General features: G+C 55.7%; 3 protein-coding genes across 3 annotated transcripts; 2 read left to right on the forward strand and 1 right to left on the reverse strand.

The window, feature by feature from the left end:
• Positions 1–454: 454 nt before the first annotated feature.
• On the forward strand, positions 455–2,057 carry B0T26DRAFT_739579 (peptidase M24, structural domain-containing protein; the record flags this gene model as incomplete). The annotated part of the gene is made up of 4 exons (XM_060443730.1): positions 455–479; positions 648–836; positions 938–1,753; positions 1,819–2,057. The coding sequence occupies 4 exons, from the start codon at positions 455–457 to the stop codon at positions 2,055–2,057; spliced, it is 1,269 nt and encodes a 422-aa protein (XP_060298242.1).
• Positions 2,058–3,385: 1,328 nt separating this feature from the next.
• On the forward strand, positions 3,386–8,363 carry B0T26DRAFT_641949 (uncharacterized protein; the record flags this gene model as incomplete). The annotated part of the gene is made up of 6 exons (XM_060437394.1): positions 3,386–5,733; positions 5,847–5,940; positions 6,649–6,990; positions 7,053–7,495; positions 7,587–7,773; positions 7,833–8,363. The coding sequence occupies 6 exons, from the start codon at positions 3,386–3,388 to the stop codon at positions 8,361–8,363; spliced, it is 3,945 nt and encodes a 1,314-aa protein (XP_060298243.1).
• Positions 8,364–10,333: 1,970 nt separating this feature from the next.
• Positions 10,334–14,407, reverse strand: B0T26DRAFT_770696 (uncharacterized protein; the record flags this gene model as incomplete). Its single annotated transcript, XM_060446541.1, has 2 exons — positions 10,334–14,100; positions 14,160–14,407. 2 exons carry the CDS (start codon positions 14,405–14,407, stop codon positions 10,626–10,628), a joined length of 3,723 nt encoding a protein of 1,240 aa, XP_060298244.1. The 3' UTR covers positions 10,334–10,625.
• Positions 14,408–16,540: the final 2,133 nt, after the last annotated feature.

Here is a 16,540-nt window from a genome sequence, read left to right on the forward strand (position 1 = left end):
CTCCACTAGTACAAATACAGGCGCAGATCTGGGTAGCGGCAACCTCCGCCCTCACTAGCAGCCAAAGGCCCGCCTTCTTGTTCTGGCGCGACTTGTGGGCACCCGGGAGTTCGAATCGAATGGGGAGCTCCCGCCTCGTTCCATCTCAGGCTCAGGGCCTTACGGCCAAGGCAAGGGGCCCCCCTCGATCATGCCCCTGCCCGCTTAGGCCATAATGACTAGTTCCGCACCAACGTATGAGTGGAGAGTGAGCACACACAGAAAGAACCTAACCCCCTCCCCCGCCTTGAATCACAAAATCGAGTAACTGCACGAAACCACATTCCCGTCCTTTCCCCTCCTTCGCAACCCTTCGTTCTGGACTCCCAAGCCTTCAGCTGTCGTCCATTGACCACCCTTTCACCGTCTCGAATCCCGCATCCCGCATCCCGCTCCCGGGATCCCGTAGCACAAGATGGCTACCGAAGAGAAAGACATCGGTCAGTAAGCAGAGCAACTGACGTAACCTCTGCCATGGGACCCCGCACCTTGCGCATCGGACTTGACGCTGCTCGCGAGACCATAGCTAGCTCCCTGTGGCTCTCTCGTGTCCCATTTCGCCCTCGCATGCTTGCTTTGCACACCCTGGATGCTAATGCTACCACTAGACTACTCCCTCAACAACCCCGATACTATCACAAAGTACAAGACGGCCGCCCAGATCTCGGAGAAGGTGCTTGCCGACGTTTCTAAGCTCTGCGTCGCCGGCGCAAAGGTCATTGACATCTGCGAGAAGGGAGACAAGCTCCTCGAGGAGGAAATTGCCAAGGTCTACCGCGGCAAGAAGATCACCAAGGGTACGTATTAGTCACGCCCTCCCCTGAGCCCGGATTCAGGACCCGGGTTCCGGGCCCCATATGGCTACTCCACCTCGCCGGTGCTAATAATACATGTATAGGATTTTCTCACCCTACCACTGTCTCGCCCAGTGCGTTTGTCACCCCCTACACGCCCCTGAGGTCCGACGAGAAGGAGTCGGTTGTGGAGCTGCAGGCTGGGGAGGCCGTCAAGATCCAGCTTGGCGCTCAGATCGATGGCTTCGGCTCCATTGTGTGCGACACCATTTTGGCGGCGCCCGCTGACGGGGAGGCCCCGAAGGTTGTCTCGGGACGACAGGCCGACCTGATTCTTGCTACTCACTACGCAAATGAGCTGCTGCTGCGGTTGATGCTGCCGCCCGGCCTCTTAGCCTCGGGCACAGAGGAAGAGAAGGCAAAGGCCGCATCCGCAAAAGCGCCCTCGCAGTCCAAGATCACGGGCCTGTTGGAGCAGGTGGTGGAGGCATATGACTGCAACCTCGTCGAGAGCACCACTTCGTGGCTCTTTGACCGCAACGAGATCGAGGGCAAGAAGAAGATTGTGATTGCTCCAGGCGAGAACACAAAGGGAGAGGGCTCGCCCGAGGTTGGTGAAGTCTGGGGCGTGGAGATGGGCGTTAGCTTGGGGTCCGGTAAGGTCAAGCAGTTTGAGCAGCGTACAACGTTGCATCGCCGCACCGCCAACACGTATGCGCTGAAGCGGCCGTCATCGCGCAAGATCCTATCCGAGGTCCAGAAGAAGTTTGGCACCTTCCCATTCAGCCTGCGTCAGCTCGACGACGAGCGTGATGCCAAGTCTGGTGTCATTGAGTGCGTGCGCGGCAACGTGTTCCGCCAGTACGAAGTGTCGGGCGACAAGGACAATTCCCCTGTTGCCAGGCTCCTAACAACGATTGGTAAGAAACGGATATAGGACCACGAGTAGCGGAAGCAGTTAAAAATGAGGCTAACACGACGATAGCAATCACCAAGAATGGCATCACTAAGCTGGGAGCACCACCGGCACTGGATCTGAGCAAATTCGAGACTGACAAGAATATCACGGACGAGGAGATCCTCAGCATCTTGGCGCAGCCCATTGCCAGGAACACCGGCAGCAAGAGCAAGAACAAGAAGAAGAAGAAGCCGGCCAAGAAGACGGCTGCGGCTGCGGCGGCGAAGGAGGAGTCGGATGAAGAGGAAGAGAGCGACGACGAGTGAGGGGTGCGGAAGCGGCCCTGGACTCAGTGGACTGCGGCAGAGCGATGTGCGGGGGCGACCTGCCTCGGGGGTGTCTGCAAGCCAGCCCTGGTCCTTCTGGTGGCTTGTTGACTATAGCGCTGCTAATGCCGGATGGCAGGATTTGTTTGGCTTGAGTGCGCTCGCGGGCCGACCTGTGTGTGGGCGATTGTGTGTGTGGTGAGGCAGGCGGTGACGCGAGAAGCGAGCGAAACTGTCCCAGCCAACGGTGGGTTGAGGACAGGTCCGGGGGGTGGGAGAATTGCCAACATTTATTAAAATGCCTGCATTATCGCTGTGTCTTAGCCTCCAAAATAAAAAGTGAGCAGTCTCACTCAAAGTCATGGGATTATTAGAGTGCTCCCAGGGGCAGCACTTCTATTGTTGCGGGGCCGAGAGAGGCAAAAGAAATAAAAAGGGAACGAGACAAAAAGGAAAAGCGACTCGGTTTCTATTGAGAGACACTTCACCTTGGCTTCATTTCATCGTGACAAGACTTGCAGGCTGAAGGTAGGCAGGCAGGCAGGTGAACGGGGACTTGGGAGTGAATAGAAGTGCGGGCGGGCGCTGATAAAGAAGGAGAGACTCCCCTGAAGGAGAACAATACTAACCCCCCTGCTGAAGTTTACCTATTTTTCCCACTTTGCACACACAACAATCGACAGGAGCCCCTGGCGAGGGAGGGAAAAAAAGGAGCAAAAGCGCGACGCGACAACCTGGATCTCGCGCACTCTCAACACTGGTCAAAAGCCATTTTCTGACTCTACGGAAAAAGAAGATAGGAATCTCAAAACCACATCTTGGTGTTTTTTTTTCTTTCTTTTCCTTTTAGCTTGGAGCCTAAGCATCCATCTCAACTGCGAGTGCAGGCACTGGCGAAAAAGGAGAAGGACGCGGGAACGTTTTGCTTAGAGCTTACTGCACACTGCACGCACAGTGACCTGAAGCGACTGCAGCAGGCTCGTGGACGCCCCCTGGTCGGCCTCTCACCCGTCACCTCCGAGAACCTGAGCTCTCGATCGGTCTCCTGCACACGCTGCACCCTACCCACCCTTTTCCACCTTCCACCCTCGACACGCGTGCCACCCGTCCAAACGCGACGATTCTGGCCTGCTCCATGTCGTAGGACCACTGCGAGGTATTTTGTGCCCGCTCTTCTGGAATTTGCATCGATGCTAACTGGCTGCGCAGGCGCGAAACGACGGTGTGTTGGCTGCCCCGTTCAATCAAAAGAAGGGGGGCGAGCAGTAGAGCAGAACAACCCTCCGCAACGATTACCGCAACCACAACAATCACACCTCACCCTCACCATGCCTGCCACCACAATCTCGTCCAGCACAAGAGCCACGCGATCGCGATACTCTAGTCCCCAGCACACGCCCAACGGCACGGCCGCCCCGTCGCGGGCTCCCAGCAGCGCTCCCAGTGCTGGCGCCGGCCCAGATGGGTCGAGGGCATTTATGCACCGCTGGCTAGAGCCCCCCGTGCAAGTGAAGGCGAGCTACCAGGACGCCGGCCTGATGCGTCACGGCGTGGTCGAGAACATGGCTCCTCTCGGCACCATGCCGAAGGTTGGCATCTTCAAAAAGGCGCCACCTCCCCCCCCTGAGCACACCCCCATCCGCATCATATTGAAACGCCCTGCGGCGACTCCCAGCACGCCAGTAGCGGCCGTCACCCCTGCAGTTGCTGCCTCAGCGCCCGAGGAAGACGAAACAGAAGAGGAAGGAGAGGATTATGATCAATCGGGCGACGAAGACGACGACGATGACGGAGTCGTTGATGACGACGACGACGATGAGGAAGAATTCCAGATGGACATGAACCGTGCTCGCGACGCAAGAGGCGCCGCCGCGATTGCAGCTTCACGTCGCTCGCTTGGCTCGCGAAATGCGGATAACGAGTGGGCCCCAGGGAAGTCATCACCACAAAAGGGCTTTGACCCGCGCAGGAGCACGTCGCGGACGAGCGGCGGCGCCAGGCTTGGATCCTTCTCGTCAATACAGCAATCGCCCACGACGACGGCTACGTCTCGCATCGCCGACCTCAGGGAACGCACCGAAAGGGTGGTTGAGGTGGCCGTGGACGAGGCTATAGTTTATTTCAGGTACCCCACCGCCTGGGCACTGCGCACGCTCTATGATGAAAACTGTGCAAATCAAGAATTTCTCATCATGATTGAGAAGGTGTTCCTGCAGACTGCCGACTCGAGCACAGTCAAGGAATTTGCACGTCTCATACAGGCGAAAAAGAAGGAAGGAAAAAAGGACAACAAAGGCTGTTACTATTTCGTTCCGCCATCTACCAACAGCCGCTTCGCCCCCCGCAAGGCCAAGCGAGCGCCGTACGGGAGCCTCGTCAAGCTTGACATATCTTGGCTGCGCCTGAACCGCGACTCCCGTGAGCCCCGTGACCGTGATCGCGACCACGACAACGGTCGCAAGTACGGCGAGTCGCCCAGCAAACAGCCACATCGCGAGCCCTCTCGCGACCCTTCTGCCGACACAGAAAAGGAAGCTGGACCCGAGGCGTCTCCCGCATTCGTGCAAGAACCCGTGCAGCAGCAGCCCGTGCAGGAGTCTGCTCGGGAGCCAGAGCATGAACCGAAGCGCGAGCCGTCTCCCGACCCTGTGCAGGAGCAGGTACAGGAGCCGCCTCGCGAGGCTCACGTCCGCAAGAAGCGAAGATCAAACCGCCATTCCGGGTCGGCGTCCAAGATGTCCGCCCACGGCCCCAACGGAAAGTCCAAGACGGACTCGCCTCTCCGACGACGGACACGAAACAACTCAATGTCCAGCTCATCCTCCCTGTCCAGCGCGCGGTCCATGACACCACCCGCTAGCATTCAGGCCGAGGATGAAGAGGACGAGGGTACCACCGTTGATAGATCGCCTTCTCGAGCAAGCCCAACGCCCGAGACCAAAGGCAGCACCAATGCCGCCGGTCGTAAGCCAATCAACAAGCGACGACGCTCGCAGCCAGCAAGAAAGAACGGAAACGTGTCAAACGCTCAACCCCGGCCTACTGTCTCAGCCAGTCGCCGCTCTACCGCTGCCACGGAGCAAGCTGCTGCGGCGCCCGAGGCAACCGAGACGGGCGATGCTGCCGTCATGGAGCAGCAGCCTTATGACATGCCTGCCGTGGTAGACGCGCCTCTATTCCCTCACCTGAACTCGATGAAGAAGGGAGGTCGATCGGGCAGCCAAGGCGTCTCTTTCCCCAGCAAGGTTGGCCGAATCGACGAAAACGATGCTAAGCTGCGCCTGCGACAGAGTGCCAAGAAGGTGACGGCAGGCGTCGATACGCTTGTGACGGAGAGCTACACCAGAATTCCGGCGCACATGGACGAGCCGAAACTAGATTTTGAGGAACAAACTAGCGCGTCCGCATCCGCATCCGCGTCCACATTCGCGTCCGCATCGCAACTGCCACGGTCTTCGCTTCCTCCCGCTCGCCACACCCCGGTGGCATCGACAGCACGCAGCACACGGTCATCACGGAAACGGTCGCACGATGAGCTTGACGAGCAACCGTCTCCCACGACGGCGCACTTCCCAGCATCCGAAATGGCATCTACAGCCGCGAACTCACGCGCCGGAACACCTGCTCTGCGGACTGTCAAACGTCCTAGAACAGGAGGAGTGCGAGTCAAAACTTCGTATGTTTGCCGCGCCATCATCCCATGTCACTAATTACATTCTACCAAAACACAACTACGCAGGTGCGGGTTGCTGACATTTTCTAATCTCTTTTTTTTCTTTCGATATCTAGTCCGATGAAGAAGAAATCAGGCACGTCAGCAGGCATTCCTCGCGCCAGCGGTGAGCGTAATAGCCCCAGTGGCAACGGTGCAGGTTCCAAAGAGGTATGTACCATGACCACCATTGTCGCGATCCCCCTATGTATCTGAAGTTTCCACCCCCACACTCCCAACATATTTTTCCTTGGGTCTGTCGATTTTGTGTGAGGGCGCGGGGGGGGGGGGGGGGCAGCGGGCGGGCTGAGACAGGCAAGCAGGCAGAAGTGGGTGGGTGGCCAGCGCCAGCACCAGCACCAGCACCAGTGCCAGTGCCAGTGCGGTGCGGTGCGGTGCTAGCTAGAGCAGTGCCACTTGCAAGTGCAAGAGGGCAAAAATTCCAAGTGAATCGCCTCTATGTGTTGGCGTCACTACGGCTCCTCACCTCAATCACACTCCTGACCCAAGCTCAAGCCCAAGCCAAACCCAAGAAACCAAAGCCTGCCGATGCGAGATGGGGGTTGGCAGGCAGGGGCAGCACCGCACCGAAGCGGCTGGGCTGGGGGAGGGTGCGCGGACACGGCGACGATTTTAGTGGCGGACGCGGTGCTGCTACAGCTGGGCTGGGCTGGCTTTCCCTTTTTTTTTGCCGAAATTTGCCGCACTAATATCCACTACCCTGACTACCTTGGCTGCCCTGACCCTCTTTTCTTCCCCCTTCGATTGTCCGGGGTCTGGTTCTAGCCTCTGCCCTGCATGCATATCGACGCCGACGGCGGCAACATTGGCGATGGCGGAGACAACGGGGCGCTAACCTCTGGTGTTCGTGCTCAACAGGACGATAATGACGACTACTGCTCGTCGTGTGGTGGCAACGGAGAGCTCGTCTGCTGCGACGGCTGCACGCGGTCCTTCCACTTCTCGTGTGTCGACCCGCCCTTGAGGCAGGACTCGATGCCTGCCGACTGGTTCTGCAATGTCTGCCGCACCGCCAGAGACTCTGCAAGCCTCCCCATCCACACGGGCGCGCTCGCCCTTCTACTCGAGAGGCTCGACGCCAAGAACTCGAGCGCATTCCGATTGCCGGACCATGTCCGCGACTACTTTGAGGGCGTCCAAACCGGCGTCGACGGCGAGTACGAGGAGACTCCCACGGTTACCAAGCCCGGAAAGTATGTTGTCTCCAGTGTGCAACAGTTATTAGTCCCAAGCTCCGTGCTAACTCGTGCCCCTACAGGAAGAAGAAGGCCGAAGAAGAGCCGGTTCCAGACTTCTTCAGACTGCGTGATGCTGATGGCAATGCCGTCGTTTGCCACAACTGCCAGAAGTCTAGCTCGTCAAACCGCGCCATCATCCCATGCAGCCTCTGCGGTCTCTTCTGGCATCTTGACTGTCTTGACCCTCCGCTCGCCAATCCCCCGGTGCTCCGTACCTGGCGATGCCCGTGCCACATTGATGACCTACTTGCCAGGCTTCCTGGAGCTCTGGGCCCTGCGCACAGGTTCCGCAAGATCAAGGGCGCTCCCGTCATTGAGCCTACCTTCAGCCGAGGCTACGTCAACAATGGCCACATAGAGGTAGAGCTTGACGCCAGCGAAGACGAGAGCGGCTGGCGGGATGTCGAGACGTACGGCAAGACGGTGCGACTTTCTGAAAAGGGCATCAAGCTGGACTTTTTGTCTCGGTATGTCTCATCCGCGCCTGCTTACCCCCTCCGATTTCATAACACGAGTTAACTCCAAACACAGCGCCCGCGAGAATCGGAAGGGCAAGAGGATTCCGCAATTGAGAGCTCCCACTCCAGAGCTCGCGATATCACCTGTCCAGCCGATGCAACCCATGCAGCCAATGCAGCTGTCGCTGAACACGTGGACCCTTGATGAGCAACAAGCCGCCCACAACCTTGCACAGCTCAGTGGCCAGGGTGCTGCGCCCATCACAACCCTGGTCGACACCTTACTGGTAAGCATTGGGCGTATGTCGTTGATGCGCTCTGCATGAAATGCTAACAACGTCGGCAGGCTCAGGCGCCCCCGTCCGTCATAGGCCTAATGGCTCGGACCAATACCCAACACGTCCAGAATGGTTCCCTCACAAATATTGATGAGCAGAGCCTACGGGCCATGCTGGTCTATATGGAACACATGCGCCAGGAAATAAAGCAAGTCCTGAGCACAGCCGCACCTAACGGACAAGCGGCCGAGACGACTTCAAGTCTCGCAAATTCTCAGGCTACAGATGCCGCGTCGGAAAAGACCATCATGGTCGAATCGGAACGCCAGGCAGCCAAGGCAGGCTTCAGGAAGAACCTGCCCTCTCCTGCAGCAACTGACGACGTTCTTCCCACTACCAGAGAAGCTGGGCAGAAGAAGAACACGGAGGCCGATCCGGGCCCTCCAGCTCTAGCCGAGGATAGTTCGGAGCCAGAGGATGCCGGCCTCCCTCTTACCCCATCCAAGGATACGGGTGACCGTGGACGGGATGACGGTATTGTTTTGGAGCCTCGAAGCGATAAGACGGTTGTCGATGACAATGCCATGGACCTCGACTAAGTGCGCTTCAGTTTTTTTCCGGTTGCCCGGCCCTTGCGCCCAGATCCGGCATTTCACAATCAAACATGACAATAATAGCGCTTGCTGTTCGTCATCATTCACAGCATCCACCGCTGCCCAGCAGACTGGATATATTTCTCAAGTTCTTATAGACACCAACAAAGTCTCACCACGAAGCAAATTTATGCTTTGGACCTCCCTTGCCTGCCCTAGGCCTAGACTCATCGGAATTGAGCAACCGAGACGCTTGGGAAAGCCTGATTGTGGGAGATCCTTCATTTCCGCCTCAAAGAGCGGTTTATTTGGGAGCGGTTCATTCGGCTTCGGCAGAGATTTTCGATACGCTCGACAACAGAAGGGGACAGGAAGCGTGAGGGTGCTGTTGTCTAGTCTTAATTGACAGTGACTTAATAAGAGAACCCTGGGCCCTTTCCCCGCCCTCCGAGGAGCATTTGGTCCCTCTGCCATCTATCCTCTACATCCTGCATTCCCTGTTTTCCCACCGACCATGAAAATTTCTCATCTCTTTGTATTGTCTTTCTCCCTCTACAGGATGGTCATATATCGATTTTGCGAGGGACAGGAACGCACAAAGAGAAATGGGCATAAGAATGGCCGGATATAGGAAGGTGGTTTTTGCAGCAGGGAGATGCCTCGGTATCGGTCGGACTGGCTAACCTAGCGTAGGACAGCGTTGTCCCCAAGACTGATAGACACAACCGAGATGCTATACAAAAATGAATTATTTATTATTATATTGCCCTGGCTTTAATAGCCACCTACCTATTTGTGTCTACCGCATGTTCACTTGAACGTCCCCTGCTTCACAGTGGAGATATAGCATGATAGTACTCCCCTCAACTGGGACATACGTCGGGGCCTTTCATGACATGATAAAGACTGGAAAGTTTCGCTGACGTGGCTCAATGTATTCAGTTTCCCATTTGCCCCAGTAGCCAATCGTAGATGAAGTCATGATTCGTAGGCAGGGATAAAAACCCCGGGATGCTCCTTGCCGAATGAACAGCGAGAGCCCGCCAGTAAGTAGGTCGTAGGGCGAACTGAGCGAGAGCGTTTAGTTGTTTTTATTTATTTTATTTTTTGCGCAAGTCATACAGAAAGTCACCATATGACCGACTAATTAATTGTTTGTCTCGAAAGCTATCAAACACATAAACCCACCCAGTGCCCGTCTCAATAAGTAACAGACCTAAACAATAGTGTATACGACACGAACATTAAGAGAGAAGAGCGAGCGTTCAAAAGGGGCGGCTCTATGTGTACATGTATATTTATAAATGTATATGTTGTATACCAGGTACCAGATCCAAGCCTTTCCTTTCCTTTTCCGCGGGCTTCCATTTTTTTTTCAATGTTTCAGTTTCGGTCCCCTCGTATAAAAAATGATATATTCCCTCAAGAACAAACAGAAGAAGTAGAGACGGGGAGAAAGCGACAAAAGCGGGTTGTCTGTAACTCGAAGCAGAGTGCGAAGGTAGAAGAGAGAGAAAACCCAAGGACCAAAGTACATCATCATCATCATCACCAACAACGGCAGAAAGAAGACGCCACACGAGAGAAGGGCAAAAGAAGAAAGAAATCATTGTCATCTGCACCCCCGCCGGCTCCTTGCCTCCCCAGGTTTCTCGCTTCATACACCCATACCCCTAACAACATCAAGCGTGGGAGTGTATACTACCCCTTTCTCAAGAAAACAAAGGAGTTTACAAGAAGCGAAAGTATGCGCACACACCGCGGACACCTTCTAGAAGGTCCTGGTTTTGTTCTGCCCGAGTAATGTTTCACTCTTTTCCTGGTGCCGTATGATTACTCCGGCTGGCCTCCCGGCCGAAGTTCTGACCATTCCTGCATGGAGGGTGAGAACATTCACATTTGACGACCCAAAATAACCAACAAACAATAAAAATATACCGCAGAAGTGAATGAACCCGTCAAAGGAACAGCAAGAAAAGGTACGCCATGCCCTTGTAAACCCACCCCCTGAACACCAACCAAGATCGCCATCAGCTGACACAGACGACAACAACAGCTCCCGAGGCGCCGCAAACTTGACTCAGGTCTCAGAGAGCATGTCTGTGAAAACAATGAAGCTCTAATCTTGGAAACACGCCCAAACCCCTCATGTCAATAGCTGTATGCGCCGCCACAGGCTCGAGCGAGCTCGGAGTAGGCCGTCGAAGAGCCAAATCGATGGCAGCCGTATTATTTCTGAACACGAAGAGTAAGTATCTGTTTGGCTTCCTACTGCGCGCGCCGTTGTCTCTCGGGTTGCGGGCTGCGACCTACACGCCCACGTCTAGAATTGACTTGTTCCTGCATATATGCCACGTTCTGCATCCCTCCGAGGTTACTATATGCAAACCCAGGAATACCCATGTTCATGCCAAAGCCAGGCGCTGCAAATGGAGCTTGGCCGCCGGGAACACTTGGCAACTGAGCGCTGGGAGGCTGGATTGGGCTCCCATTTGGTTGAGGTTGGTTTCGGTACTGATCGAGAGAGGGGCTTCCGCTCTGGAATCCACCAAAGCCAGCCTGCATCGCGGGATAGTAGTTGCCCATAGGGGGTGCACCTCGTGATATCATGGACTGCTGGTACTGCATCTGCTGGAGAGCAGCTGGGCCTAGGGGCGGGTTGGACGCGTTGAACACCGGTCCCTGGTTATATGCCGGGAATTGCTGAGGTAAGCTTGGCTCGACACTCTCGCTTCGGGGGATGCCATAGACCATCTCATAGTTTGCCTGGCTAGCAGCAGCGTTGAGAGGATTGTAGAACTGGCCAGCTCCGGCACTAGTAAATTGGGCGGCTTGCTGTTGGGCCTGTTGCTGGGCTTGCTGCGCGTGCTGAGCCTGCTGAGCCTGCTGCTGAGCCTGCTGCGCCTGTTGCTGCGCCTGTTGCTGCTGCTGAGCTTGAGCTTGTTGCTGAGCCTGTTGCTGCTGTTGGACTTGAGCCTGCTGCTGCTGGGCATTGAGGCCAGTTTGACGCGATGCCGGGCGTTGTCGCTCGCCAGAGGTGTTGTTGCCATGGTCTCGAGGACCATTTCCAGCACCGGCACTGCCGCCGCCGCTGCCGCCGCTGCCGCCGCTGCCACTGCCGCCACCGCTCCGCGTGGAGAGACCCACCTCATCCATCAAGCGTTTATACCCTTGTCCCGGCTGCGCCTTGATACGAATCAAGACAGACTTGACATTCTCAACAACCTGCCCTCGAATGGCCTCATCGAAAAATGGCGTTGTCAAGACCTTGAAAATCAGAGTTGCACCACAGGCATGGTCACTCAAGATTGCCTCGAGAACTTGGTCGTTTTGGGAAAAGAAGAGCGCCTTGAGAATGGTGTCCCTTGCATCTCCCTCCGCTTTCTGGTTGATGACCTTCAAGACTGTTAGGTAGGCAACCTTGTGTGTGCATAGATGAACCAGATATGGAACCAGCTGAGGCGACAGAACTGTCCGCCGCTGCGGGAACGTGCAGGTGTCGAGGAACCAAGTAAGAAGCAAAGCTCCGTTGGCATTTGTGGCGAGCTCCACACTGTGCAGAGCAATGGCTGCTGCCAACAACCTCTGCTGGTCTTTTGTGGAATGATGGCTCTCGAGGCAGGCCCGCATCGCACGAGCTCCGTACCGACCCTGGGAAACCTCCCACATCCTGCTCAGCATCGTCTCGAAAATGAAGTCGTTGAATGGCGAGCCGAACTTGAGACAGCCCTGCAGAACATAGTTGCCATATTGGTCCAGGAACAAGGGGATCGTGTAGGGACGTAAATATTCCACAATCAAATTCATCTGATGCGGAGTCTTGCAAACATCAATGATCTTCTGGGCTGCCCAAGTACCATTCTTGTGTACGCCAATCTCAGCCATGTGGGGAGCGATCTCAGCAAGCATCGAGTCTCGCAGGTTATCCGAACAGTGCTCAAAGAGTTTCTGGACGACCGTGTTGCCAAGGTAGTCTGACGAAAGCTCGGCGATCTCGGGAAGCATATCAATGGCAATCTGTTCAATCTCGTGAAGAGAGAGCATTTGGTTATCGATCTTCTTGCGGATATCCCTTAGCTTTGGCGCATCATGCACCCTGGTATGGGCAGGTTCCTTGATAGGCGGAATCTCATCGACGAAATCAGTGAATTTGATCGCTTGCTGTAAGCTCATGGACATGCGGTATTTGTCCTCTTCGTTGGCCCCAAACTGGTCGACAATATCCATGATATCAGCCGTCATCTCACCAAGGGGAGGCACAGTTGGCGTAACATTGCTCGGAATTGCGGTTGGCACAGCATCCCCCGGCGCGCCGGCTTGCCCGTTCTCTTGGGCCTTGGAAAAAGGATCAGGGCTTGGGGAAGGAAACACGCCGTCATGACCAGGCGTGTTGGATGCCGAAGGAGGCTTTGCAAAGTTGATGCGAATAGGACCAGCGCCAGGAAAAATTTCCTTTCCGTTCATAGCGGCTTTAGCGGAGATAGCACTATCCACTCTCTCAAAGTTGACGAAGCCACAGTTCTTGTGGGTCAGAACTCGGGCCGACAATATTAGGCCATACGATTTGAACATCTCGGTCAGCGTTGAGGTCGTGGTGGAAGTGGGAATGCTGCCAAGCCAAAGTGCGCTCGTCGGCCCTTCGAGGCCTTGCTCGTCGGCGCTCAAGAGTCCGTTGTTGTGGCTATTCGATCTCGCCAACGACATGGCAGCGACGGCCTGGGGGAGGTCGTCAAACTCCTTCTCATCTGGCAGTCGAATTTCTGCCGCCGAGATGGGGCTGTCAAGTCTTGACGGGGTAGGAAAGTAGTTGCGCAGGATACGGGACGCCGGTGTCTCTAAGACTCCAGCGGTCCTCGCACGAGGACGGTTGACAGCGGCTTGATTAGCAAACGCCTGTACGGCCAGGTTATGGTTGTGGATTGCAGCGTTCGTCGCAGCAAGCTGATCTTGCAGCTGGGCATACTGGCTTTCCATCACTGACAGGCTCTCAGAATCAAAGTCATCGTCCTCCTCGTCGACATACTTATCTTTGTTGTTGACAGAGTAGGACCGGATCCGGTTTGCTGCCTTATTAAGGTCGGCAAACATAGGTATGAACGGGGTGGCGAGTTGGGCCCGAGATTGCTGAGGTGTCTCGGCTAAGCCAAGATAGTCGAGTGTTCTCATGTGAACGTCGCTCTCCGCAGCTCCCTCTCTCGAGAACTGCGACTGGGCTGGAGAACTTGGGCCGTTGGATCCTATGCTGGCAATGCTTGCCAGCGTGTTGCCTCTCTCTCGCCCGGTGGGGTTCCAACTGCTAAAAATGGACGGTCCGAAAGGCGAACTGGTGCCCGGGATGTGGGCAAACGGACTCCGCTGAGGCATGGAACCAGCTCGCAGTCTTGACAGTAAAGTTGAGGTGCTAGCCGCATTGTCCACCGGCTCGAGACCCGGCGACGGGGTAGCCGTGAAGGGTGTCTGCGTCGGACTCGGTCGCGAGGTCTTTGAGGGTAGAGCCGGAATGCCGATCAAGCCGTTGTTTGCACCGCCAGGCGAAAACCTAGATGGCACTGTACCCGCCCGAGCACGCCGGGTCTGTGGTAAGCTGTCTGGGGTGGGCAGCTGGGCAAAGTCGGGAAAGCCATCTGTGGGCGACTCGGGAATGTTCTCGCGAAGGGGTGTTGAGTTACCACTGGTGGGAGGGCCCCCCCAGGGATTTACTGGCAATCCCGCGACACCTTCTTGCGCCTGGATCTCTCGAGCTCTGCGGTCATTTAGTTAGAATATGTATAGACATTGGGTGCCCTCGACTTCACAACTAACCGCTTGGAGAAGAGGCGGCCAGATGGTGGGATCTCATGAGAAGGCGAGCCCGCGACAGGCCGCGTGCTGCCGGACATTTTGGTTGACGGTGCTAGGCCCGGAGACAGACCAAAGGGAGACCGTAAACTGGTGGCTGATTGTGGATCGTTCGGCGAGGTGCTCGTCGGAGACGTCGACCGATTCTGAGCCGTCGCCGTTTGGGGCGGATAGCCAATTGTCAGATGCTCGTTAGATCTTGAAGTTGACATTATCGATTACGTTATTTGGCCCTCATGAGTAGCATGTATTGTCTTTCTCCTTCTCATGCGCTCCCTTACTCTCTTTCTCTCCGCCGGGACAGAGATATATGCCGAGCGGGGGGGAGGGCAGGTCTGACGGGACGCCACGTAGACAAACAGTCCGGGGGTGAATGGAAAACCGGGGGACTCGGCTGGCAGGGCGGGTCCACCTGCGACACAGTACCGACTGCGACGAAGACGGAGCGAGACGGACGATGACAAGGGCGCAAGGTCGTCGACAACTTCCTAATTAAAGAACGAGTCGACACTGAACGACGCGGTGGAGAACAGGTGCAAGGAATGTAGCTCGAGGAGCTTGGCCGAGATCGAGAATGGAAGGGGAGATAGTTGCAGGCTGGCAGATGCAATTACAAGGGGTCGTGACGAATATGCTCCGAGTCGCCGACCAAGGGCGACTGACTGTTGGGAAGAATTGACCTAAATGTTCAGCAAGGGAGCGCCAGGGGAGGAGGGGGCGTGGATCGCCGGACACGGCGGCACAATATCGAGGCCGGGACCACGGGTGGTCGGGACCAAGGAAGATGGAAATCGACGTACGAACTGGAAAGGCTGGCTGCTGCTGGAAGCTGGCCGGGGCCAGATGTGCACAAATTGCTCCGTTGCACCCTGGGGAATTTCAGGCGTCGTCTTGCTCGCAGCGGCCGTCTGCTCCCTGGGCAGAAAGGAGGGGAAGGAAGATAAAAAGAGGTAGTCAATATACAGGCGTCATTAGGTGCGATGTGAACCTGGAGAAAGGGATGGGCAACTCGAAAGGAGAAGAAAGCCGGTGGGGCGACCAACAAATTTCGGGGGTTGAGGACTGGCGAGTAGAAGAGTGAAGGGAAGGTGTGGATGAGTGGACGGGGGCCAAGATGAAACACCCGTTTAGGGGTTGAGCTACGCAGCTACCGAGAACAGCGCCAGGGCAAGGCAGGATTTTTTTATTCCTTGCAGCAACGAAATTTAATTTTTTTTTGGATTGCTGCCCTGCCTGCACTGCGCGCTTGAACTGCGCTTGCACTGCTCTGAACTGCACCCTCGCACTCCACAGGTGGCAGAGCCAGCCGCATTTCCATCTTCTTATACGGATACCTAAGGTACTATTGGGGCTCCCATGAGCTGACTCTCGTCCAGTCTCTCACGACGGCTCACGACGGCTGCACGGCCAGAGAGGTTTGGCCTGGCCTACCCGCCACAACCGCCTCTTTGGCCAGTGGTTTGGCCAGGACCAGGTGGACGGCCGGCCACGCTCCGGCCACACTCCCGAAGATGTGCCCTGGAAACTGCATACTCGCACTCGCACTTGCCTACCTAAGTGCCTGGCCAAGGATGCCAGTGCTTATTACTAGTGTAGCTTTCCAGTTGCCGGCGCAAAGCTGGGCTGCTAATTATCAGGACCATCCAGACCGACCTCCTACCTTTCCATTACTTAAGGTAAGTAAGTACCTAGGTACTGTTGCAGCCGCACGATGGATGCAAAGAAGCGCATTGTCATCTTTCATTGTACGACAGGCCCTCCATTTTTCTGCCTTTCTTGTTACATATAAACTTCCTTACCTAGTCTAGGCATTCTTGCCTGAATCTGTCGGTGGAGAATATGCGATCAGCCTACGTCATACTGGATGGATCTTGGAGATGGAATTTGCCAAGTCCTCGAGCCGTCATTCTAATGGGGCGCTTATCGATAGGTGCCTGCCCCGTACCTTGGATATCTGTGTTGTATGTAAATATAATGCCCAGCTATAGTCATTGGCCACTCTAAGTTTCCGGCAAGATATTTCGTTTATTGCCGTGTTTGCGGCTCTCACTTTTGGTGTTGATCGCTCAAAGACGGGAAGGTGGTTGTCTTTTTGCTTGCATGTTGACAGTCGACATCGGCTGCCGTCCCGAGGATCGCCCCAATGGGTCCCAGTGAACCCTCTAGGACTACTTATAGTGCGGCTTACATATTAACAGCGGCAGCCCAGGATACTACTGTGAGATGTGTATTGCATACATAAATCTCAAGCCACACCCTTCCCTCCCCGTCGCTCAAACCCAGAGCTATATCCGTCATGAGAATGATCAGCCGGCAGCTCTTTAGAGCCCCAGCTAAGAGCAGAG

The sequence above is a fragment of the Lasiosphaeria miniovina genome, assembly GCF_030549165.1.
Source record: "Lasiosphaeria miniovina strain SMH2392-1A chromosome Unknown B0T26scaffold_3, whole genome shotgun sequence".
NCBI lineage: Eukaryota > Fungi > Ascomycota > Sordariomycetes > Sordariales > Lasiosphaeriaceae > Lasiosphaeria > Lasiosphaeria miniovina.